The sequence below is a fragment of the Pyrus communis genome, chromosome 14, assembly GCF_963583255.1.
Source record: "Pyrus communis chromosome 14, drPyrComm1.1, whole genome shotgun sequence".
Classification (NCBI taxonomy): Eukaryota; Viridiplantae; Streptophyta; class Magnoliopsida; order Rosales; family Rosaceae; genus Pyrus; species Pyrus communis.
Window position 1 is genome coordinate 15952180 of NC_084816.1, and position 26368 is coordinate 15978547.

At 38.9% G+C, this 26368-nt stretch overlaps 3 protein-coding genes and 1 pseudogene across 3 annotated transcripts; 1 reads left to right on the forward strand and 3 right to left on the reverse strand.

Moving 5' to 3' along the window:
• Window positions 1-4325: 4325 nt before the first annotated feature.
• On the reverse strand, window positions 4326-5234 carry LOC137714436 (uncharacterized). Its single transcript, XM_068453656.1, has one exon. It carries the CDS (start codon window positions 5232-5234, stop codon window positions 4326-4328), a length of 909 nt encoding a protein of 302 aa, XP_068309757.1.
• A 1903-nt stretch (window positions 5235-7137) lies between these two features.
• LOC137714437 (uncharacterized) lies at window positions 7138-8370 on the reverse strand. Its single transcript, XM_068453657.1, has one exon. It carries the CDS (start codon window positions 8368-8370, stop codon window positions 7138-7140), a length of 1233 nt encoding a protein of 410 aa, XP_068309758.1.
• A 4321-nt stretch (window positions 8371-12691) lies between these two features.
• LOC137714438 (uncharacterized) lies at window positions 12692-13393 on the reverse strand. Its single transcript, XM_068453658.1, has one exon. It carries the CDS (start codon window positions 13391-13393, stop codon window positions 12692-12694), a length of 702 nt encoding a protein of 233 aa, XP_068309759.1.
• Window positions 13394-20386: 6993 nt separating this feature from the next.
• On the forward strand, window positions 20387-24656 carry LOC137714111 (probable LRR receptor-like serine/threonine-protein kinase At3g47570; annotated as a pseudogene).
• The last annotated feature ends 1712 nt before the right edge of the window (window positions 24657-26368 follow it).

Genomic DNA, 26368 nt, shown 5'->3' on the forward strand with positions numbered 1-26368 from the left:
AGTGTGCAGGTTCTATGTCTAATATGGCCCAACACCTATTTGCTCGAACCTGCCAAGTTGAATTGTTGGCGGCTGAAGTGATAAGTCTCAAACAGGAGATCAGAGGGCTTAAGCATGAGAATAGACAGTTGCACATGGTCGCACATAGCTAGGCTACAACCATGAAGAAAAAGCTTGACCAGTTACAGGAATCCGAAGGTCAGATTTTAAATGATCATCAGAGGTTTGTGAGTTTGTTCGAAAGACATTTATTGCCTTTGTCCTTTGGGGCTGTACCATATATTGAAGCTCCAAATGATCAACCTCTAGTGCCTCATCTTTCTGGGGTTGTGCCCAGTACTGAGGCTCCAAATAATCACCCTCTGGTGCCTCCTATTTCTGGGGTTTTGCCGAGTGTTGAGACTTCTCCTGAGCAGCCTTTGTGAAGGCGCCCTCCTGTTTGTTTGTTTTGATTCATGTGTATGCACGTATTTGTAATTTATCGAAGATATCAATAAATAAGTTTTACTTCATTCAACGTGTTGTGTTAAATACACTAAGATATCCTTCACTAAGTTCTTTGAATTTTTTATTTTGTTGAAGTTTGCATGTTGAAACTTCGTGGGTGGACCCTGTAGGTTGAAGTAGTGCTCCCTTAATTTCTTGAGTGAGGAAAACTTCTCAATTGGGGACTTGAAAAATCCAAGGCATTGAGTAGTCGTGAAATTTCTGAGTACCAAAGTGTAGTGGTATATGGTAGGAGTCCCCTAAGTCTCCGGTCGAGGGAGTTAACGAGGGAGGTGTCTTGCTAGTAGGCAATTTTGCAAACAAAACTTCACCATTTTCCTTTCTAAGTGGTTGCCCAAAACTCCTCCTTCATATATATTTGGTATGAAAGTTGTTAGGCCCAAAGAAGGGGAGGCCTAGGCTCATTTCTTTCTTTATTTCTTTTCTTATTTATTTATTTATTTATTTATTTATTTTTTATTTTGTTTTTCTGGGTGAAGCTTTGATGTTGAAGTTTTGTAGGTGAAGTTTTGGTGTTGAAGCTTTGTAGGGGAAACTTTTGTATTGAAGCTTTGTAGGTGAAGCTCTTGTGTTGAAGCTTTGTAGGTGAAGCTTTTGTGTTTAAGCTTTGTAGGTGAAGCTTTTGTGTTGAAGCTTTGTTGGGCACCATAAATTGATTTTGCTTCACACTATCTTGATTAAGAGTGTGTGAAGCTTTTGAGAATTATAGTTGCTCTCCATTGATGAAGCTTTGTTTAATGTTGAAGCTTTGTTTGATTTTAAAGCTTTTTAGTTGAGAGTTGAACCTTTGTTGGTGAAGTTTTGGTGTTGAAGCTTTTGTGTTAAAGCTTTGTAGATGAGAGTTGAACCTTTGTAGGTGAAGTTTTGGTGTTGAAGCTTTTGTGTTGAAGCTTTGGTGTTGAAGCTTTGTAGTTGAGAGTTGAATCTTTGTAGGTGAAACTTTGGTGTTGAAGCTTTTGTGTTGAAGCTTTGTAGGTGAAGCTCTTGTGTTGAAACTTTGTAGGTGAAGCTTTTGTGTTGAAGCTTTGTTGGGCACCATAAATTGATTTTGCTTCACACTATCTTGATCAAGAGTGTGTGAAGCTTTTGAGAATTGTAGTTGCTCTCCATTGATGAAGGTTTGGTTGATGTTGAAGCTTTGTAGGTGAAGTTTTTGTGTTGAAGCTTTGTTGGGCACCATAAATTGATTTTGCTTCACACTATCTTGATCAAGAGTGTGTGAAGCTTTTGAGAATTGTTGTTGCATTTCATTTGTTGAAACTTTTGTTGGCACTATAAGTTGGTTTTGCTTCACACTATCTTGATCAAGAGTGTGTGAAGCTTTTGAGAATTGTTGTTGCATTTCATTTGTTGAAACTTTTGTTGGCACTATAAGTTGGTTTTGCTTCACACTATCTTGATCAAGAGTGTGTGAGGCTTTTGACATATGTTGTTGGCACCATAAATTGATTTTGCTTCACACTATCTTGATCAAGAGTGTGTGAGGCTTTTGACATTTGTTGTTGCCCTCCATTTGTTGAAGCTTTGTAGTTGAGAGTTTGTAGGTGAAGCTTTTGTGTTGAAGCTTTGTTGGGCACCATAAATTGATTTTGCTTCAACTATCTTGATCAAGAGTGTGTAAAGCTTTTGAGAATTGTAGTTACCCTCCATTTGTTGAAGTTGTTGAATTTCCCAATTTCGTTTTTTTTTTTTTTTGTTTTTTTTTTTTTTTTGGGGAAAATTAGAAATTTGAAAATGTGAGAGAGACAACATATACAAATTTTGTGGAAGAGAGACAACATATACAAATTTTGCTTCCACACTGTTGAGCAAGAGATTGTGATGCAAGCCACATCTTGTAGTAGTCGAAGGTTTGGATGAACCATATAAATTGAATTTGCTTCGAACAGTCTTGATCAACAGTGTGTGAAGCTTTCTACGAGCTATAATGTTTGCATTGTTATAGAGGAGAAATATCTGAAGCAGATGTAAGAGGGCTAAAGAGCTTGATCTTCGTATATCATGCACTAGCCATTGTTGGCTTGCAATAAGACTTTGTTGGTGACTATAACTCTTGTTAGACATAAGTGTTCCCCTAGTTGAGTTGTAAGGCTTAAGGGTTTTTTATTATTTATGAATGCTAGGAGTTCATATGTACAAGTTGTACCACTCGTCTTTTGGTTGGTGGAATGAATGGTGAGTTGTTTTCATCACTTGGTTAATGGTACGAATGTGAGTTCCTTTATCACCTTTCATCACATTTCATCACCTGGTTGGTGGCACGAAGATGATTTCCTTTTTCACCTTGTTGGTGGCATGAGTGGCAAGTTGCCAAATGATATTAGAGTACAGGTTGTACATTTTATCACCTGGTTGGTGGCATGAACGAGAGTACAGGTTATACATTTCATCACCTCGTTGGTGGCATGAAGATGAGTTCTTTCTTCACATTTCATCACTTGGTTGGTGAGAATAAGGGCAAGGTGTCGAGGCATATTGTAGCAAGTGTCGAATGACACAAAGTATGTTGAACCCTTTCGAAGCACAGTTGGCTTATGTATGGATGTGTTGGAATGTATGATGTTTATGTCGATTGACATAAGTGATGCTTATGAATGTTTTGCTATGCATGAAAGGATCCCTTGTTTGGATATAAGTCATGTTGACATATACTTAGACTTTATTTCATGTTGTAAGCATTCGTGTTGAAGCTTCAAACCTGAGCGTTTCAGTAATAGGGATGTAAGGGAGTTAGGACCAAGTTGTCTAAATCACCTCTTTATTGAATTGATACCAAATGGCCTTCATTACATAGGATGCCGAATGGCCGTAGCTCAACACTTGTACAGTGTGAGTCTACTTGTAATAGTACTTCAAGTGATCAGCGTTCCATGGATGGCCAAGGGTCTTGCCATCGGAGCTCCTGAGCTTGTAGAAACCAGGGCGTTGATGCCGATAACTTCAAACGGTCCATCCCAATTTGGGCTAAGCGTGCCTTCACTCGGGACTCTGTCGCAGAGTAGTCTTTTCTTTAATACCCAGTCCCCCACTTTGAAAGAGGGAGGTTTGACTCTTGAGTCATAGTAGTTGGAGATGCCCTGCTTGTAGGCGACATTTCTCAAGTGAGCCTGGTTTCTGTCTTCCTCGACTAGATCCAAGCTGAGGGTGAGTTGTTTGTCATTTTCACTTTGCATGTAGTTCTGGACTTGGAACGTTGCTTGCTCAAGCTCAACTGGGACAACAGCCTATGTACCAAAGACAAGTGAGAATAGAGTTTCTCCTGTTGAAGTCCGATATGAAGTGCGGTATGACCAAAGAACTTGGGGTACAAATTCTGGCCAACAACCTTTAGCCTTGTCCAAGCTGGTTTTCAAAGTGCACTTGATTATTTTGTTGATGGCCTCAACTTGTCCGTTAGACTGGGGATGAGCCGGGGAGGCAAAACATAAGTTGATGTTGAACTTAGAACAGAACATCCTGAACTTCTTGTTGTCGAACTGTCGCCCATTGTCCGTGACTATCATATTAGGAATGCCAAATATGCAAATGATGTTCTTCCATACAAAGTCTTCTATTTTTACCTCAGTAATGGTTGCCAAGGGTTCTACTTCGGCCCACTTTGTGAAGTAGTCAACTGCAACGATTGCATAGTGGACCTTGCCATTTCCTGCAGGTATTGGGCCGATCAAATCAAGTCCCCATTGGGCGAAGGGCCAAGGGCTGATCATAGGAGTAAGAGGCTCGGGAAGGGAATGATGAATAGTTGCATAGCGTTAACACTTATCACATGAGCGGGATATTCTGATGGCATCTTGGTGAAGTGTTGGCTAGTAATATCCTTAGCGAAAAGCCTTGTGTGCTAGGGATCGAGATCCAACATGATCTCCATAGACTCCTTCATGTATTTCTCGAATGACAATTTCCGTTTCCGCAGATGTGAGGCATCGTAAGTATGGTAGGTTAAAACCTCGCTTGTAGAGTTGGTCCTTAATGATCAGGTAGTGGGTAGACTTGTATCGAATCTGTTTAGCTTGGACTTTATCATTTGGGAGACTGCCATGAACAAGGAATTTATAAATTGGGGTGATCCAGCTATCCCCCTGTTGCAAGTTGCACATTTCTGTGACCATAGTGCTTGGTGTTGCCAACAATTCGACATGAATTTTTCTCCCAATCTTGTCTTCCATTACTGAGGCGAGGCAAACTAAAGCGTCTACATGACTGTTTGCTGCTCGAGGGACTTGGGTGATCTGGTAGTGGAAGTGTTTGAGCAAAAGCCGCGTTTGCGCAAGATACGCTGCCATCGAGTTATCCTTAGCATCAAAGTTGTTCGTGACCTGGTTAACCACCAATTGGGAGTCACTGAAGATATTAATTTGTTTAACTCCAAGGTGTTTGGCCAAACGTAAGCCTGCTAAAAGGGCCTCATACTCGGCTTTATTGTTTGACGCCTTGAATTTGAATCGAAGAGCATACTCCATTGCCACTTTGTCGGGGGTAGTCAGGACTAATCCTACTCCACAACCCTGTTGGTTGGATGAGCCATCAACATGTAGAGTCCATACTGGGAGTGTTGGTTCTACCTTCCGGGTTTCCAGAGGTGATGAAGCCGTTGCCTCAAGTGTAGAAGAAATGTCAACAGGATAAGTGAATTCCGTAATGAAATCTGCAACTGCTTGGCCCTTTTCAGCTAGCTTTGGGTGGTAGGAGATGTCAAACTCTCCCAGTGCTATGGCCCATTTGATCATTCGCCCCGAAGTGTCAGGACTCTGAAGTATTTATCGAATGGGGTGATTGGTAAGCACGATGATGGAGTGTGCTTACAAGTAGGGGTGAAGTTTCCGAGTAGACATGACTAATGCTAGAGCTAATTTCTCAATGTTGGAGTATCGTGTCTTTGCATCTTGTAGAGCCTTGATAGCGTAATAGACAGGTCGTTCGATACTACCATCCCTACGAATGAGGACGGAACTAACTGCTGAAGCTGAGACAGATAGATAGACAATTAGGGTGTCGCCAACTTCAGGTTTGGAAAGCAGATGGGCTTGACTCATGTACTCCTTGAGGTTCTTAAATGCTTCGGCACATTCATCGGTCCACGTGACGTATTTCTTACTTCCCTTAAGTGCTTTGAAAAAAGGAGCGCATGATAAACCTGGTCAAGGCTGCCACCTTGCCAGTCAGGCTTTGGATGTCTTTTGAGGTTACTGGTTCTTTCATGTCTATGATTTCTTTGATCTTCTCGGGGTTAGCTTCAATGCCTCGTTGGCTAATCATGAAGCTTAAGAATTTTCCAGAGCCCACACCAAAAGTGCATTTGTTGGGGTTCAACCTCATTTGATACTTCTTTAGGATGGAAAAGGTTTCAGACAAGTTGGCAATGTGTTGGTCAGCATGTTTTCTTTTGACTAACATATCATCAACATAAACTTCCATGCTTTTCCCAATCTGTTCAGCGAACATTGAATTGACTAATCTTTGATAAATCACCCCTGCATTCTTTAGGTCGAATGGTATGACTTTATAGCAATATAGTCTTCTATCAGTGGTGAAGGCCATGTGTTCTTGGTCCAAAAGGTTCATGAGGATTTGATTGTACCCTGCGTAAGAATCTATGAAGCTCAAGAGTTCACACCCTGTTGTAAAGTTTACAAGTCTATCAATGAGAGGAAGGGGAAAGCTATCCTTCCGGCATCCTTTGTTTAAGTTGGTGTAGTCGACACACATTCTCCACAAGATCTTTTGAAGCATGAGACTTTCCTTGGTCGGATTTTTCTTAACAAGGACCATATTTGCTACCCACGTTGGATAATTGACCTCACAGATGAAGCATATGTTTTTGAGTTTTTCAACTTCTGCCTTCATTGCTTCATATTGTTCAGCATCATAAGATCTTCGCTTCTGTCTCACCGGCTTGGTCCTGGGATCAATACTTAAGCGATGACAGATGATATCGGGAGAGATGCCTGGCATGTCTTCGTATGATCAGGTGAAGACTTCAGTGTCCTCTTGCAAAAAAAAGATTAATGCCAACCGAATGGGTGGTGACAAAGTGGTGCCAATTTTAATTATGCGATTTGGATAATATTTTGAGATAAAGACCTTCTCCAACTCTTCAGCAGGTTGTGCTTGCTGGGCGAAAGAGTCATCTCGAGGATCGTCGGGTTGATTGTTACCACCGTGAATATTCAAGTTGGCTTTGTCCGAGTTGGTCTTGATAACTTGGTTATGTATAGAAAGCGTTTCTTTGGGTACATGCAAGTGTTGTTGCTTGACTGAAGTGTTGTAACATGATCGTGCACTAAGTTGATCTCCTCTGATGTAACCATTGCCATAGGGGGTTGGAAATTTCATCAACAACATATGTGTAAATACCATGGCCTTAAGATCATTAATGCTTGTGCACCCAAAGATGACATTGTATGTCGTTGGGCAGTCAACCACCAATAAGTTAATGGTGATGGTGACTGTGTACGGGCCTGTATTGATGGTGAAGGGTAAATGTACGCTCCCTAAAGGTTACACGACATCACCAGAGAAGCTTATCGGAGGAGAAACCGAGTGATCGAGCAAGTGTTCAGCTACATTAAGTGTTTTGAAAGCTTCAGCAAACATGATATTGACCGACGCCTCCGTGTCTACCAGGATTCATCATTCATCAAAGTTGGCTATGTGAGCCTCCACAATCAGTAGGTCGTTGTGAAGATAGATGATACCTCTTTCTTCCTCCGTGTAGAAACATATTGGATCCCAGTTAGGCTTTTGATACTTGCCTCCCCTGATGTCTTCCATGTGAAACACTTGGTGGCCAGGCTTCAAAGTTCGTTCATTGTTTTTCATGGCCCTGTTGGAAGATTCAGATATGGGTGTGCCACCGCTTATGGAATATATCATATTCACTTGGCGTTGGTTGCGGTTATCCCTTGGAAGGTGAAGGAGAAACTGGTCAATTTTTCCTTCACGTGCCAAAGCTTGAATATGATCACGGAAGGTGATGCATTTCTCGCCATCATGGCCATTATACTCGTGGTAACCACAAAACATGCATGTGTTCTTCGTGGACTTGAAATCTGGCTCCCTCGGCCTTAGCTTTGGTATCAAGTGAGCTATACTGGGGTAAATGGCTGTGCATGTGGCGTTCAAAGGTGTGTATGTCTTATACCTCGGGGTAGAACCATTCTTGACACGTGTTTGGTCCACTACATTGACTGCCTGAGGACGAGTATTATCGTGGCAATACCTTTGGTTATCGCGATTGTGCCCCTTACTCTTTTTATTAAAATGAGACTGGTGAGGATGAAATTTTTTCCTCTTGCCCTGAGAATGATACGCATGTTGACTTGGTGAGGTATTAGGTAGGGTAGAGGGAAGCGTCGCTGTTGTTTGGATGGTTGAGGTCTTCTCATTCGGTTGGATTTGGCTTCCACTCCCCATTTGCTGATAAAGGATGGCTGTAGGGAATTTCCTTTGATATGTCCTTGCCTCGGCGGAAGCATGGTTATAAGTCTGTGCCATTACCTCAGAGTAAGTCTTCCAAGTGTTAGCATTGATCATGTACTTGAAGAAACAGTCGCGTAGGCCTGCCGTGACGGCTTTAAGGGCGGTCTTGTCATCTGCCTCAGTGCAGTGAGAATACTCATGGCTGAAGCGGCCGGCATACTTTCGTAGTGACTCATCCGGCTTCTGGCGAATAGTGTACAAGTCATATGCGGAATGCAAGCGATCTGTCTGGAAGATGTGTTGAGAGACAAATAGTTTCCTCAGTTCCTCAAATGAGTCTACTACCTTAGGTGGAAGACGACAATACCAATTCAGAGCTCCGCCAGAGAAGGTAGAGGGGAAGAGAAGACATCGTTCTTCGTCAGTGTGCATCCGGTATGCCATAGTGGACTCAAAGAGGTTAAGGTGTTTAATCGGGTTCTCCCTTCCAGTGTAGAGTTGTAAGCCAAGCTTCTGCTTTGTCTTTGCTTGGAGGGGGGTGTCGAGGATCCTCCTTGTAAGAGGGCCAGGCCTAGGTTGGTTCTAGTAAGGTATTTCGGCCTGACGTTCGGCCTTCAACTTGTTTACTTCCTCAAGGAGTTGTAGGACAAGGGGGTCCTGAGTGAAGTCAGGTACTGTTGGATCATTCTTCCGTAAGTCTCCATCTCCTCTTAGAAGTAAGAAAGCTTGATCAAGGGCATGAGATTTTTCTTTAGACTCACCGTACTAACTTTCAGGGCGAGCCTGTCGAAACGCCCCCGAGTCCCCCGTACCTTCATATTCCTCAAGGACATGTCACTCATTCCCTAGATTGGCAATTGGCTTGGGGCATGGGAGAGGACCGAACCATTCAGAAACCCTTGGATCATTGACCTTCGAGCTTATGTGGATGGGGTTCTCTCGATGTTGCCTCAGGAAGTCCCGACAGTCGCGATAAACAGCTTTTGATCCTTCTACTCCTTCTGCAAGAAGGTGTCTTCCTCCACTTTTCCTGCTTCGGGTCGAAGCAGCTGGGTTAAGAGAGGTCTCATGTTGATCAACACCTTGATAAGTAACTCGCTCCCCATTAGGGATATCCATGTTGAAGGCAGGTGATCCCTCATGTTGGGGGGCACCCAGGTAGTGGTTGACTTCCCCGGGGGTGATGAGTTCGTGTGTTTGAGTATGCCTAGCTTCATGGAGAATTTCGAAGAGCTTCTCATACTGTTCTTGGAGGATCTCATTCTTTATCGCTATCTTGTTGTTCTGAGCCTCTAGCTCATCGACTTTAGCCTGAAGAGCAAACCTCTTTTGTTCATTTTTTCGTTGCTTTGCACTAAGTCCGAGGGGGGTGTCGTTCTGCGTGTTGTTGCTCCCTTCACTCCCCATGTTGGAGAAGGGTGCCTAGTCGAAAGAAAGTGTGCGAATGGTGGAAACCAGCTTGACAAAGCTGGAGAGAGTAGGAATAAGTGTGATTCCCACAGACGGCGCCAAATGTTGATGCACAAAATCGGCGAAGACTTTGGTGCAACAGAAAGTGTTAAGTTTGTGACCTTTGTTAGATTGCTCTAGTCATTAGTGTGGATAAGGATGTAAATGGATAGAGACAAGGGGGCAAACAACACAAGATGTATGTGGTTCAACCAGATTGGCTACGTCCACGGAGTAGAGGAGTTCTCATTAGTTGTGAAGGGTTTACACAAATACATAGGTTCAAGCTCTCCTTTAGTGAGTTCTAGTGAATAGTTTAGTACAAATGACATTAGGGATTATTGTGGGAGAATGATCCCCTTTTATAGAAGAGAGCTTCTAGCTTTGTTCTGACATTGACACGCGTCGTGTTGTGATTGGCCTCTGATATCGACATTTGTTGCGCTGTGATTGGCCTCTAATACCAACATATGTCGTGTTGTGATTGGCCTCCTTGTTGGAGGAAAAGTCTTGTAGGTCCTTGACGGTATGCTGTTGACCGGTACTTAGTAGTTTCAGGATTGGTCAAGTATGGTACAAACAAAATTAATTAAAAACTTAATCCAAAAATTAAAATTAATGAATCTGATTAATTTTAAATTCCAAGGGCCCAAGTGCCCCAAGGCCCAAAGCCCTTGTCTTGATTAATTAATATTAATTGTATTTAGGCTATATTATATTTAAGCCTAATCCACACAACCATAAGGCCCAAGCCTTCAATCCATTTCCAAATGGTCCAAGTTCTAATTACTAAGTAGAAGGAATAAGCCTATATAAAGGCTAGTGAAAAAATATTGTTGACCAATGTGGGACAAGAGGGTCTCAAACTCCTACACTGTCTCGTTATGTCTCTCGTTATTTCGATTCCCATGACAAAATGAGCTTCCCCTAAGTCCTTCATTTCGAAGCTGCTAGACAACATCTTCTTGGTATTTATCAGTAATTGCAAATCTTAACTTGCCAATAAGATATCGTCAACATAAAGTACAAGAAAGATGAATTTAGAACCACTGACCTTGAGATAAACACAATCATCTAGCTTGTTTTCCATAAAGCCAAAAAGATGTAATGATCTGATCAAATTTGATAAACCATTGTCTGGAAGCTTGTTTCAGACCATAAATTGATTTGTTGAGCTTACAAACCATAGATTCTTTCCCCCTTTCAACAAATCCTGGAGGTTGTTGCATGTAGATATTCTCATCTAAATCCCCATTAAGAAAAACGGTCTTGACGTCCATCCGGTGAAGTTCAAGATCAAAGTGGGCAGTAAGAGCCATAATGATTCTCATAGAATCCTTGGAAGAAATTGGAGAAAAGGTATCAGTGTAGTCGATATCTTCTCTTTGAGTAAAACCCTTTGCCACGAGTATTGCTTTGTGCCTTTCAACTCTTCCTTGAGAATCTCGCTTGGTTTTAAAGACCCACTTACATCCAATGGGCTTGATGTCTGAAGTTCTTTCAACTAGTGTCCAAACTAAATTCTTTTGCATAGAGTTAAGTTCTTCCTCCATAGCGGATTTCCACAATGCATGCTGCTCATAGTTCATAGCTTGATTAAATGTAATTAGATCACTCACATCCCCAAAATCATATTGTCTCCTATAAATACACCACATAATCGGAAGGAATTGCAGACTTCTTTTGTCTCTGAGATTTTCTGATTGGAATCACTTCATTCTGATATGCCATATCAGTTTCAGTGGGCTGCTATTCATGATTGACAATTCGGGGATCAACTGTATCATGATCAGCAGGTTGTTCGTTGACTTGCACCTGTGGATTTGAAACTACTAGGGGCTAACTAATAATTTCATTATTAGCAACAGGTATATGATCACTGTCATTAGTCTTTTCAAAAGTGCATTGCTTAGCAACATCATCTTCTATGCATGCATCTTCTATAAACTTGGCATTATGTGTTTCTTGGATTCTTGTGTGCATATCGGGACAATAAAATTTAAAGCCTTTGGATCTTTTAGCATAGCCAATAAATCGACAACTAATTGTTCTTGGATCCAACTTATTTTCCTTTGGATTATAGATTCTAGCTTCAGCCTTGCAACCCCATTTTCTAAAATGATTAAAGCTAGGCTTTCTACCAGTCCAAATTTCAAAGGGAACTTTACTCACTGACTTACTTGGGACTCGGTTCAAAATGTAGTTGGTTGTCTTCAATGCTTCTCCTCATAGAAAAATAGGTAATTTGGATCGAGAAAACATGCTTCTGATCATTTCTTTCAGTGTCCTATTTCGTCTCTCAGCAATACCGTTCTGTTGAAGTGTGTCGGGAGTTGTGTACTAAGTGACAATTCCATATTTCTCCAGAAACAGGGCAAAGGCTCCTTTTTGTTGTCCAGCTTCAGTGTACCTACCAAAATACTCACCACCCATATCGGGTCCCACAATCTTAATATGTTTATCAAGCTATTTTTCAACTTCATTTTGAAAATTTTTAAAACATTCTAACACAACAAAATTTTCAGATATTAAATAAACATAAGAGTATCTCGAAAAGTCATCAATAAAGGTGACAAAATAAGAATTTCCACATATTGTTTTAGTCGGGAATGGACCACAAACATCTGTATGGATTATTTCTAAGAGACTTTGACTCATTGTAGAACCATTTTTTCGAAATTTGTTAATTTTCCCTTAAAACAGTCCACACAATCAGAATAAGCATTTAAATCTATTTTTTGGTAACATGTCTTGCTTTATCAATTGCGTAATTCTTTCTTTTGAGATATGCCCTAATCTTTTATGCCAAAGCATATAAGATTTTTCATTAATGAGCATTCTCTTCGAACCACTGCATTCAACATTAAAGCATTCATCCATATAACTGCAATCTAGTTGCCATAAATCATCTCTAAGAAAAGCAGTGCCAAGCAAACACTCAAATTTATTTTTATGATAAAATTTGACACTGTCATCGTCTTCAACAAAAGAAAAACCTGACTTGACTAATTTTGAAGCAGAAACTAAATTCCTTCACATGGAAGGTACATAAGGGACATTATTGAGTTCTAAAATGAAACCTAGAGAAAACTTTAGTTTGAAAATACCAATAGACTTGACTGCTAGCTTTGATCCATTCCCAAAGAAAACATTGTAGAATTCCTTATTTCTTCCCTCCTATTTTGTGAAGCCCTGCAAAGAATTTGTAATGCGTACAGAACAACCAATGTCAAACCACCAAGAGTTTTGAGGGACTAAAATCAAATTTGACTCTAAGCAAACAAAAACATTTATCGTACCTTTCTTAACAAGCCATTCAACCCTCACAATTTTTCCTTAAGTGGTCAGTCTTTTTGCAGAAAAAACATGCCTTCAGTTCTGTTTTCTTTACATTAAGATTATGTCCTCCTCTAGGGGGGTTAGCATTCTTAGAAGGCACATTTGAAGCGGCGGAAGAAGAACCTTTAATAGGCTTACTAGAGAAGGAAAATGCAACCTTTTTACCCTTTGTAGCATGGACCAAATTCACTTCTTCAGACTTCTCATTTTTCTGTCTTTCCTCCTCTTGAGCACAGATAGATATCAAATCATTAATGTCCCATTTCTCCTTTTGAGTATTGTAGGAGGCCTTAAGCTGTCTAAACCTGGCAGGTAAAGAATTCAGTGCCATATGAACTAAAAATTGATCAGATACTGGTACCTCCAACTGTTTAAGTTTTCCAGCAGTGTCCACCATCTTCAGAATATGCTCTCTAACACTGGTAGTGCCATCGAACTTCATGGTGGTGAGTGAGGTCAGGAAGTTTCCAGTTTCAGCCTTCTCTGATTCTTTGAATTTTTCTCCAATGACTTCAAGAAAGTCCTTGGCCTTGTCACATGTTGGAATTCCTGCCCTTACAGTCTCAGTCATCGCCTTTTTCATGATCAAAAGACCCCTCCTGTTGGACTTCTGCCATTTTTCAAACTTGGCCTTTTGCTCAGCAGTGCTTTCCTCAGTAAGAAGATGACTTCTTTTCATGCCTGTCCTCCCTCTACTTGAAATGTTTGTTTTAAATAGGGTTTGGTTTCAGGAGACGGTGGTTTTTGAAGCCCTGTGTAGTCAAGGTGAGCAATTTCAATTTCTAGGGTTATTGAATTGAGAGTTTTGTTTAGTTTTTCATTATTTTGGAGTTGAGTTTGGTATTTTGTTTAGGATCTCTTCATTATATTGGAATTGAGTTTGGTAGTTTGTTTAGGTTTTATATTATATTAATTATCATAAGCTTCTTTGAGATTACAAGATGTTATTGGACACATTACTGCAATAGAACAAAAAGTGGCTGATTAGCAGGCTTGAAAACAAGTGTGAAATTACATTCCAAATATTAGGTAAAAAGCATGTTAACAAATCATCTTCAAAAGCTGTAAATACAATATAATTATAATTAAAGGCAGACCAGTTCTTATAGTGGATGCTTCTAAGCATCTTTCTGCTGTAAGTTTTATACTTTTCGCCATGTCCAACTCCATACCATATAATCTTAATATTCTTGAGGTGTTGCATACAAATTTTTATCAACAAAATAGTGTTAGTTTTTATGTCGTTTCGAAAATTATGATCAATTTTTTGCTATGCTTGCCTTAGATCAAGTTTTGTATGGTACTTTGGTCACTGAAGAAAAAGTGCCACAGGTGCATGATCCTACTGAGAATGAGAAGCTCTGCATGTTTTTAATTGAGAAGGCGTTGGGTGCCCGTCCAGAAGGGAGCAGAGAAATACTAGGAATCTTCAATCTACGTTGGGTCCAGCAAGGGTAATAGGCATCAATTAATTCCAGTAATGTTAGGGGTTGAATTTTTTAGGGTAGTGATTTTTTCGCACATAAATTTAATTAGAGAGAGAGAGGAAGAGGAAGCATAGGAGTTTATCACTACTCCAATGATTTATCGGTAAAATCCTCAAACCCAATTCTCAATTTTCAGTATTTTTTTTATTTTTTATTTTTTTTCTTCACATCAATTAATTCCAGTAATGTTAGGGTTGAATTTTTTAGGTTAGTGATTTTTTCGCACATAAATTTTCTTTCTAATCATTTTGGATGAAATAAATAGATATGGGTCTTCTATTATTATAGTATTATAGTTTTATTTCACAATTAAATGACATCTTGCTGTTTTTGGTAGGTTTTTCTGTGAGCTTATTCCCATTGCATATTTTGTTTACAAATGTTCGGTTTAATGTGGTGGTAATATAAGCTATGATTACCACCATAGTCCAACTGATGGCTTATTAATTTGGTAAATTATTTCAGATTTAGTCTCTGCAAACCTTAGGAAGTCTAATATTAAATTGTGAAAGTTGGACTGTGGCTTAGTTGGTTCTACTTTTGCATTTCCTCTTCATTAAAATGTTTACTTACATACTTTTAAGCGTCTTTATTTATGTATCTATTTTTAAAATGAATTTTAAAGATGTTATGGAAATGGGAAAGAGCAGCAGTTTGAGAACATAGTATGGGAACTTTGGGAAGGAATACTCGAAAGGAAGACCGACAATGGGTTAGCGGTAACTCCCTTTTTAAATCATATTCTATTCCGTAATATTACACTATTGCGTCTGGAACAGCAACATTTATTTGGTGTCACATAAAAAGTTTGTTGTTGTATCATGTCATATGTTTTTTTTTAAGTTGGAGATTTTGTAGGTAGCCAGTTCGAGGAAATGGCCCTCAGTTTCTAATTACCGAGCTAAAGTTCATGCTCAATCACCAAAGTAGAAATGATTGCTTCTTTGTTCAACTCTGTTGAATGAAAATGAGTAGGGTTATAATTAGGATAGCTTCTCTCACCACTTACATTTACTTTGCCACATTGATATTTTTGTATTCTATTATCTAATTATAAAAAAATTACTTCTGTTGTATTTGTTTTATGGAGAGAATAAAGTTGGATAATTTTTCATACAGTTTTCCATCCCGTAGCAACGCTCGGGTACAATTTCTAGTAAAAACTGAACACGTATTCACCACTAATCAGCATTTGACGTGTGGCAAAAAACAACTCCCTTGAGTTAGCATTCTGGTTTTTGGAAAATATAATCGGTGCATTTGTTAATGAACTTCCTTTATTATCCCTAATATTCATTGTTTCATTTCTCAAAAAAGAATTAGATTAAATAAAAAGAAAAACATAAAAAAAATCCCAAATTTCTCTTCACACTCCACCACTTCCGCCACCGCACCCTTCACCCCAACCCGTCCATCCCTTCCTTCTTCCTCACCTCTCTCTCTCTCTCTCTTACCTTCTCTCTCTCTTCCACATTTTCTTTCTCCTCCTCTCTTAAGCCGAGGAAGGACAAAAGGAATGCCGGTGAGTCGATGAACTCACCAGCTCTTGAGTTGCAGAGAACCATTTCTCGGGTTGATGTCGAAGTAAGAGTGGGATAAATAGAGGGAAGAGGAGAAAGAATAGTAAGATAGAGTATCCAGTGAACTCATCGACGGGCGATGGAGGTGGATGATCGCTCTGTGATGGGAGCTCGGTGTCAATGGCGTGGTGGGGGTTGGCGGTGGATTTTCTATATTTTCTTTCTCAGTAGGTTAGGGGTAAATTAGGAAGCTTCAGTTAAAAAAAAAATCTAGTTGGCAATTTTTTACTTGAATAAAATAAAATAAACACGTGTCAAGCCTTCATTTGTTAGGAACACCAACTCAACTAGTGTTCCCGGAACTCAGAAAAATTTCTCCATACTTTGCATGTGTATGTGTGTGTGTATATATGTCGAACTCTGCATTCTACAAAGAAAACCCTGAAATACAAATTCCCTACCTGCAAATTACAATTCTAAGTTGCGCCTTAGAGGGAGTAACCGAATGGCCCAACGTGTATTACTTGTTATCTTAGATTGACTAGAATCAAACTGAAAGCCAGTGCAGACTCCCTTGAGAGGAGTCGAACGGTATCTAGATAAATTAATCTCCTTACGAGTTGAGTAAACAAAGAAACAATCTCCGGTTATAACAGTCTAATGAGAAAGAATTTGTTCACGTCAGGTCTTGTACTGTTTAATCAGTATTTTAATGGTATTCAGCTTCGTGGGTACACAAAAAAGGAATTAGGTAAGCAATCTCAACCTTTCCCTACTACGGTACATATCCAACTATCCGGTGACACGCTTGGATAAGTAACATGATGAACCGCACATGCATCTCTAGGCGCTACGATGTCTTATTATGTGGATCATGTCTTGCTTGAGGGTTCCAAACCCTGCCCTTCTCTAATAGAGGAAAGTTCAAAAAAGATATGGTTGTCAAAACTGCTTCTGTCCCTAGTTTTTTTTTGGGCTGAGAGCGAGAGAGAGTAAGTTGTCTCCAATATATGTATATGGCAATATTTTCGCTACGCAACTTCATTCTGCTGAGGAGTGGGAGGCTAGGATCATTGGGGAAGCGCTTTGTAAGTGAATTGAGTTGAAGCCTGTGGATTCTGCTCAGTAGTTGGCCCAGTCAGATGACCAATTGAACTAATCCTAGCCCGCATCCTTGTTGTTTTGAGGAGGCGTTCCTGTTTATGTTACGAGAAATTGCTATGTTTTGATATAGTGCATTGCCTGTTGTTCTTAGCATCCCTCTTTCACGAAAGATGTGCAATAGTCTTTTTTTGGTTTTTTAGAAAGGGTTTACCCCTTGTATTTCCCTAAACACCATTCATTAGCCAGTATATTGTGCAAAGGCAAAGAGATATTATATATATTGTCTAGTGGAGAGGATCATAATCAGGTTAGGCTTCCATGCATAGCTCAGCGCCTAAGAAGCCCTTCAGTTGTCCAGCTTTCTATTCCCGATGCCATCAGTTGCTCCTCAATCACATTTGAGCTCCTAGCAGATACCCAACAGTCTGACCCAACAAACCTTGACGACCTTCTTTTGTAGTTTTTTTAATCGAATATTATAAATTTTTTTTCAGCTTGTGCGGACAATTTCATATATATTCTAAATAAATAATTTTTTTGTGTTATTAATTATTGTTTATAATTTAATTAAAATAATTAAAAATAATAATTTAAATATGTAATTTAAAAAAATATAAATAAAGAGAAAAAAATTAAAAATATATCTTTTCCCGACGAAAAATCTTCGATGCATAAAATTAAAAGGAAGGAAAGCTTTCGTCGCACATCATCATGAATGACGAAAATTTCGTAATTCAAAAATATTAAAATTACTTGAAAACCAAATATTATGAAGACAAATTTCGTTGCATCCTTGTAATTTTATGTTGTTTGTTTTGATGAGTGTGAACTGAATACTACAATTCCACATTTGCGCATCTCCAGCTATGTGCACAAAATGGATATGCGCATCTCCAGCTATGTGCACAAAATGGATAGAACTCGTCGGCTAGTAGCACATATTATTAAGAAAGTATCAGTTTTGGGTTTCTTGTAATGTAATCATTTGCCTACATTAGTGGAGTAATTAGTGCTGATAGGTGGTGGAACAGTAAGTGCTGATAGTAGAGCACGCAATTAGTGGAGTTGGTAGCAATAGCTGAATCATGAATTATTTGGTGGGCGGGCTACTAAAATTATTACTTTTAATTAAACTACCAATATATTTTTAAACCTAATTTACTACCTAAACTACCCTCACAAACCCAATTCAATATAAATTTATCTTTACACCTATTTAGAAAATAAAATCTTAAAATCAATATTTTGCCTCTCCTAAGTGGTACACATCACTCAATCTTTTATGAAAGATTAGCATCGAACGACATTGTCAACCACAACATTCACTTGAAGTGTTCATTGAATTTTTTCTCATCACAGTTGAAGGAGACGAAGATTATCTCAAACTCTGTCTTCCACTCTAAGCATTTCATAAAGTCTCACCAGCTGAGGGGTATAATAGCCTTCCAATGCCTGCACCAATTTGCAGAGAAGTAGAGGCACACATTACATGACGATAAGGGTACCTAATAATCTCATAATCAAAACAAGATTATGTTTTGATAATCAAGAGAAAAAAAATTCACCTCTAAAAATGAAGGCATATTTTCTATGCCTGCTTGAACATCACATTCCTATATTTTCATGAAATTAAAATATTTTCAACATCCAACAACCGAATTAAATAATGAAAAAATAATATTGATTGAAACAAGAGGAAGAAGGGGAAGCTTTTGGAGACTATTCATTTGTTTCACCAGATAGAAGGAACTCAACACCTTCAAATTCAAGACAATCGCTATATTGCTACTATGCACTGCCATCAAAACTACAAGCAAAGTATGGCCTCCACCCTTCACGAATGAAACGAAAAGAAAGCATGACATTCACATAAGTAGCTAGACTTTAAAATTTAAAATCCCATATATGTTTCTACTGGTAATTATACTTTGGAAAAGGCGCTGATTTTGTTCCTAAATCCTAAAAAAAAAAGTTTAAACAGCGCCTTTTCATTTTAATAAATCGATTCATACTTTAGTTTGATCATTGTTCAAAAAGAGCTTGTTTTTTTGTCTCTATGTTAGGGTTTGATTATTGGTTGTGGGTTTATTAATAAATTTTAGTTTTATTAATTTCATCTTGTATTTAATGGTAATTAAGTAATAAGGTATAAAAGATAATTCACATTTAAAGTTTAAGTTGAGTGTAGAGAGAGATTATATGGAATCAAATAAAGTTTAATTTGGTAGAGCAATTAGTGCACACCAGACAGTGGAACTTTAGTGGAATAAGTTAGGTCTAAGTCTCTTCACTTCAACGTAGAAGCCGGGCAAGTCTAAGTCGTGCACAAGTCTTGGTAACACCAACTTGTTCCCCTATTTATGTGAATGTAATGCGTTCAAATTTTCAATCGAATTAAAACCGAAAGACGAAAGCTACTACAATTAAGGAGAGTATACATATACAGTGTATGGAGAGAAGTCGTTTCCTACTGTTGAGAATGTTGTCGATGATACACTGCTTGTGTTATATATATATATATAAACACGATGATTATGGCTAATTACTTAACTACAGGTGCATTAGTAATAGATTAGCTCATACCAATTTCAGCACAGATCAGTCTGCGCTTCTTGCTCTCAAAGCTCACATCACTAGTGACCCTCAAAACATCTTGACCGCCAACTGGTCGTCTGCCTCCAATTCCAACATTTGCAACTAGGTTGGCGTTACCTGTGGTGCTTGTCACCAGAGAGTCACGGCCTTAAATATTTAAATAATAGAAAACAATTTTTAGTTTTATATAATTAAAAACTTAAAAAGAAAAAAGAAAAAAGAAAAAAAAAAGAAGAAGAAGAAGAAGAAGAAGTAAATGAATAAATTGGGATTCAAACTTCAAGCTTGTGGCTTTCTGGTTAGTTGATCGTGCTGGGTTTGACTGAAATGGAAAAAATATTATAACGGAAGGCTCACATTGATTTGAAACACTCAATTTCAATGATCATTTAATTACAGGCCATTTGATATTTTTTTTTTTCATTTTTCATTTTTCCACTTTTTATTAAAATTGAAAATTGAAAACTTCTTTGGTAACTACTTTCTTGAGTTTTCAATGTTTAGCCTTTATTTTTTAATTTTCATTTAAAAAAAATAAAAGTAGTTACAAAACAAATTTTCAATTTTAAAAAAATAAGCGCCGAAAAATAAAAACTAAAACGAAATAATTATCAAACAGGTTCTTAATTATTGAAAATAAGAAATTTTAACATCTTTTTTAAGTGCATTGTGGGGATCACAATTCTATGTTGTTTGTTTTGATCTAGTGTGAACTGAAGACTGCAATTCCACATTTGGGCATCTCCAGCTGTGCAGCACAAATTACCAATATTCTTAAATTTCAATGATGATGTTTGGTCTTCGTTCGAAGTCTAAGTCTCCTCACTTCGAAGTAGAAGCCGGGCAATGCAAGTCTTCGACGAAGAGAAGCCGGGCAATGCAAGTCTTCGACGAAGAAGCCGGGCAAGCCTAAGTCGTGCACAAGTCTTGGTAACACCATCTTGTTTCCCTATTTATGTGAATGTAATGAGTTCAAGTTTTCCATCGAATTAAAACCGAAAGACGAAAACTACTACAATTAAGGGGAGTATATATAATGTGTACGGAGAGAAGTTGTTTACTACTGTCGAGAATGTTGTCGATGATACACTACTTGTGTTATATCTATATGATGATTATGGCTAATTACTTTACTGCAGGTGCATTAGCAATAGCTCATACCAATTTCAGCACAGATCAGTTTGCGCTTCTTGCTCTCAAAGCACACATCACTAGTGACCCTCAAAAGATCTTGACCGCCAACTGGTCCTCTGCCTCCAATTCCGACATTTGCAACTGGGTTGGCGTTACCTGCGGTGCTCGCCACCACAGAGTCATGGCCTTAAATCTCTCGTACATGGGTCTTGCCGGGGTTATTCCTCCGCATCTAGGCAACCTCTCATTTCTCGTTGAGTTGGGCCTTAGGAATAATAGTTTTCATGGTCCCCTACCCCAAGAACTGTCTCGTTTGCGCCGGTTGAAGGTGATTAACTTTCGATACAACAACTTTATGGGAACCATTCCTTCGTGGTTTGGGTCCTTCCCTAAACTTCAAACCTTCATATTGTGGGGTAATGGCTTCTCTGGTTTCATACCCGCTGCTATCTTCAACTTATCTGCACTCGAACACATTGATCTGAGCAGTAATCAACTATCAGGTACGTATGTAGCACCATTACCAACCACCAAGGCATATAAATTAGTGTTGTTTGCTTCATTACATTTAACATCTTTGTTACATTTTCCATTATACCATCTATATTATAAAATGTATAACAATCATCTCGTTTGTTTTTTCCCCTTCTTTTTTGTTGGCATGCATGCACGTATTTAACAGGTAGCATACCCAGAGAAATCGGCAACTTAACAATGTTGAAGCGCATATACCTTGACGACAACAAGTTCGAAGGTATACTGTATGACTTACGTTTTGTTATACACACACACATACAAGCCCCTTCTTAGCTAGGATCTTGCTTCAACTTCATCAAAAAATGAGATGAGAGGACTATCGTAGGATCTTATATTTATCGTGTAAGACCCTCGTATTCTAGAGCTAAAAAGAGGTCCTATATAGTGAGTACATGGTCCTTAGAATGTATCCCACTTTTGCTATGGTACAATGGAATTCCCACTAAGAAGCTACTCCTATATATGTATACATGATTTTAACAATATACACGAATTGATTTTATAGAACTTCCGAACGAGGTAGGCAGTTTAGGTCAGCTGGAGGAGTTGTTTATGCAGATCAATGCCCTAAAAGGCTCTGCTTTTGTGCCTGCCCTCAACATATCTTCTTTGACTACTTTGGCTCTATTCGGGAACAACATGAGTGGCAGTCTTCCGCACAATATATGCGAGCATATTTCGAGTGTTCGACGAATTGATTTGGGTCAAAACCAGTTTGACGGTCTGATTCCCTCCAAACTGTGGCAATGCAAAGAGCTTCGTGAAGTCATATTTGAGTCTAACAATTTCCGTGGAAGCATACCCAAAAGTCTTGGCAATTTGACCTACTTAACAACGATTCATCTTAAAGACAATAATTTAGAAGGTAATTAATTTGGGGGTGTTTTACAATCATTTCATTTTTAGTTTTTAGTTAAACTGAAGTTTCAAAGTTAATGCAAACATGCTGAAATTGTGACAGGTACAATACCGGATGAGATTGGTGATCTTCCACAGTTAGAGATTTTGGCACTGCATGCTAATAATCTCAATGGCGTCATCCCATTCAAACTCTTCAATAAATCCACGATAAGAGAAATAGGGCTTTCTTTTAATCAGCTCTCAGGTGGCCTCCCAGCAAACATAGGTCTTAAAGTTCCAAACCTGGAACTCCTTTATGTAGCCAGAAATAACCTCGTGGCAGGACCACTCCCTAACCTCTCCAATGCTTCCAAGCTTAGGGTGTTGGACATGAGTGCAAACTCATTTACCGGGATTCTTCCTATCACACTCTGTTCCTTGAAAAACCTCCAGTTTCTTTCCCTGTACTCGAATAATTTGACAATTGATGCTTCTACTCCACAAGCAGCAAGCACTCTCTCTTGCTTGTTTAATCTTAGAAATTTGACAGAAACATCCTTGGCAGATAATCCACTAAACACCACGATTCCAGTTTTTCGCAGGAATCTCTCTACGTCACTCGTATATGTTGATTTAAGCACTTCTAACATCAGGGGTAACATTCCCGGTGATATTGGCAACTTGAGTAGCTTGATAACATTAGGCCTGGGAAACAATCAGTTGAGTGGAGCAATTCCAACTTCAATACAAAGGCTACAAAATCTCCAAGGTTTGTATTTGAAGGATAACGTACTGCAAGGACATATCCCGTTTGAACTCTGTCAACTAAAATACCTAGCCGAGTTAGATTTGCGTGGTAATCGGCTCTCTGGTTCTATTCCTTCCTGCTTGGGTACTTTGGCAGTAGCTCTAAGAAGTCTGTCGTTAGGGTCCAATTTGTTAACTTCTAAAGTCCCATCTTCCTTGTGGGAACTCAAGTATATATTGCACCTAGACTTGTCATCCAATTCTCTAGTTGGACCACTCTCAGAAGACATCGGAAAGTTGAAAGATGTGGTGAATATGGATTTATCAAATAACCATTTCTCCGGAAACATTCCCGGTAGCATTGTTGGTCTTCAAAATATGATTAATTTGTCCTTGGCAAACAATTATTTAGAAGGCCCTATTCCCAGTTCATTTAAAACCTTGCTAAGCCTAGAATTCTTGGATTTGTCCAAAAACAATCTATCCGGAGAGATCCCAAAGTCATTGGAAGCACTCTTGTATCTCAAGCATCTGAATTTGTCTTTCAACAAACTCCAAGGAGAAATTCCGACCGGCGGGCCTTTCGGAAACTTCTCTGCTGATTCATTTGCATCAAACGGTGCACTTTGCGGTGCTTCCCGACTCCATGTTCCACTATGCAAAAATAGAACAAAAGTTAAGCCAAATTGGAGGAAAGCTAAATATGTCATCTCAGGGGTCATATCAGTAATACTCGTAGCGGCCGCTGCATTGATTCTGATACTACGCAAAAAAAGGAATGTCAAAGTTGTACGAGAAACTGCCTCGCTACATCAAGTTCTTTGGAGAAGAGTTTCGCACCTAGAACTTGTAAGGGCAACAAGTGGATTTCATGAGAGTAACTTACTAGGCACAGGGGGTTTTGGCTCAGTATACAGAGGAACACTTTCAGATGGGATAGATATCGCCGTCAAGGTTTTCAATTTACAGCTAGAAGGGGCATTTAAGAGTTTTGATAAGGAATGTGAAATGCTAAGCAATATCCGTCACCGGAATCTTATTAAAATCATAAGTTGCTGTGATGAACTTGATTTCAAAGCCCTGATACTTCAATTGATGCCTAATGGAAGCCTCGAAAACTGGTTGTATTCTCCAAACCGCTCCATGACTATCCTACAGAGGTTGGACATAATGAAAGATGTTGCATTGGCACTAGAATATCTTCATCACGGTTACTCGATACCTATCGTTCATTGTGATGTGAAACCAAGCAATATACTACTAGATGATGATATGGTTGCACATGTTGCTGATTTTGGCATTGCAAGACTCATCGGCGGTGGAGATTCGATGACAGAAACCATGACCCTAGCCACAGTTGGATATATGGCTCCAGGTGATGTATTTTATCAATTTTGTATATTTTGGCCTTATTAGGAGTTATAATTTTCTTTTTATCATGTATAACTAAATTCACATACAAATTTTGCAGAGTATGGGATGGAAGGTAGCATTTCGACTAGAGGGGATGTGTATAGTTTTGGTATTGTACTCATGGAGACATTCACAAAAAGGAAGCCAACAGGCGAGATGTTTGTTGGGGAAATGGATTTAAAGCAATGGATTGCAGATTCATTATTTCCAGATGCTGCAATAGGTGAAGTTGTGGATGCCGATATACTCGGGGTGGAGGAAGATGGTGACTTCGTGAGCAGAAGGGATTGCTTATTATCCGTTATGAGATTAGCTTTAGCTTGCTCTGCAGCATTGCCGGGAGAGAGGATTAACATGAAAGATGCCGCAATCACACTCACCAAAATCAAGACTATGTATTTGAAGGACTGTGGAGGAATGAACTCTTAGTTCTTTTTGTTCTCTATATTTTCGGTTCCATTTTCTTATTGTTGCTTTCTATATGAGAATATGACGATATTCCTAAAATTGAAATGCCGTATCTGGATTTGTCAATGCAATGAGACCAGTAGTACCAAAATTGCAATTCCAATTATTCTTCCCATATTTGGTAGTAAAGCATGCAGTTTCTACAGCCAACCAAATCCATTTCAAAAAATTTACACTTCCAGCTCAAGAACGCCTGTCATGGGAACAAAAGGTTATTTCAGTCAAAATATCAGGAAGTTATTCCAGCTCAAGGCAGTGAGGCTGCTCCTCTAGGTAGTTCAACAAACTTACCGATAAGCTGGGTTTTTTTGCTGCTTCACCAATTTGTGCTCATCTTTTTAACAAAAGGAACGAAGTTACTCCAATTTTCAGCCCTAAAGATCTTATCATTCATTCTTAAAACTTAGAATCTTATGGAACATGCAAAGCAGCTCCATGACGAGACAAAAGTGAAGTAACAGGATCATAACCATATCTAACAGCAGTGTTGTAGTATCCTGCTGTAAGTTCAGCAGGGTGTGCTATCGCCTGATACCACCAATTTTAGCCGCCAATACAATTGAAGTTTGCTTGTTTTCCTGATATTTCTTCAGAATGTTAGCCGCCCTTGCAAGAATATCATCTGCATGATGGAGCAACCTATCACTGTACCATTCCTACAATGAGTCAAGCCACTGTCAGATCTCCTAAGCTCCATAGTGTTTTCCAATAAGTTTAATCATGTAATGCCAAGTATTGCATGATAAAGAACCATAATATAATTTAATTTTCCACTTATACTCCATAATTGTCCTTAGTTTACTAACCAGTACATCCTATGTTGAATTTTTTTTTTTCTCTCTAGAAGACAAGCATCAATGCATTTTCATTCTTAATCAAATTGCATTAACCTAGTGCAGTTTCTTAAAAACCCGTTCCCTTGTTATGACTTCATATTAAATCCTTAAAATATATCTACTTTTTAATCATGTTGCGTAAGAGTAGTTAAGATTTAAGTAGCAAATAGTCTGCAAGTACAACCCCTAGAAGCAAATAGAGTTAGTTATAAGAAAAGTTCCAGTAAAGATTGAAAATATATATTGCAGGCCCATACTATTTACATGCACCTACACAGAAATGTTGCATGGCTAAAGAAACACAACTTCAATTCAGCGTTTGCATTTTATTCTAAGTGGTAGTTCGAGGATGAAATGTGCATGAACAGAACGATAAAAGCAATTATGTCATGCAAGTTACACTAGGCTTTAGCTATGCAGAAATTTTTCATGGGAAATAATTAAGCAAGCTGCTTTCATCAGTTTCATTCAAGGAAAAAACACCCATAATCAGAAAGAAAGCTTTCCTCTCCCTCTCCAAAGAAAGGAACTTCACATGGGAGACTGTTGTAACAGCCATCCCTTTGTGGTCCCTTCTCTTCCCACTGAGGTTTTCCTTCCTTGCGTGCAGCCATCTCATAGCACTGGGAACTAAAAGGAACAAGGTTGTAAATAGTAAAAATTCAATGGGAACTAAATTTCCATCAGAGGAATGAAAGATTTTTAACATACATGTACTTCTCATAGCACTGGAATTCACCGATTCCAGGAAACTTCCATCTACCATCACCAAAAGGATGTGCAGGATATCTGTGTGAGCAATGTAACAATGTTGCATAAGAAATCATTGGACTGGCTTCATATTCGTACTTTTAGTGTAACTGTAACATACCTAAGTTCACCAGAAGGACCAAGACCAACACTAATTTCTTCTATTACAGTTCCAATTAAGAATTCAAATTTCTTAGCAAAACTTGACATGAAATCTTCATAA

Bases quoted from the DNA above. Each gene is read 5' to 3' on its own strand.
- LOC137714436 (XM_068453656.1), bottom strand. From the start codon at position 5,234: ATGATCAAATGGGCCATAGCACTGGGAGAGTTTGACATCTCCTACCAC.
- LOC137714438 (XM_068453658.1), bottom strand. From the start codon at position 13,393: ATGAAAAGAAGTCATCTTCTTACTGAGGAAAGCACTGCTGAGCAAAAG.
- LOC137714437 (XM_068453657.1), bottom strand. From the start codon at position 8,370: ATGGCATACCGGATGCACACTGACGAAGAACGATGTCTTCTCTTCCCC.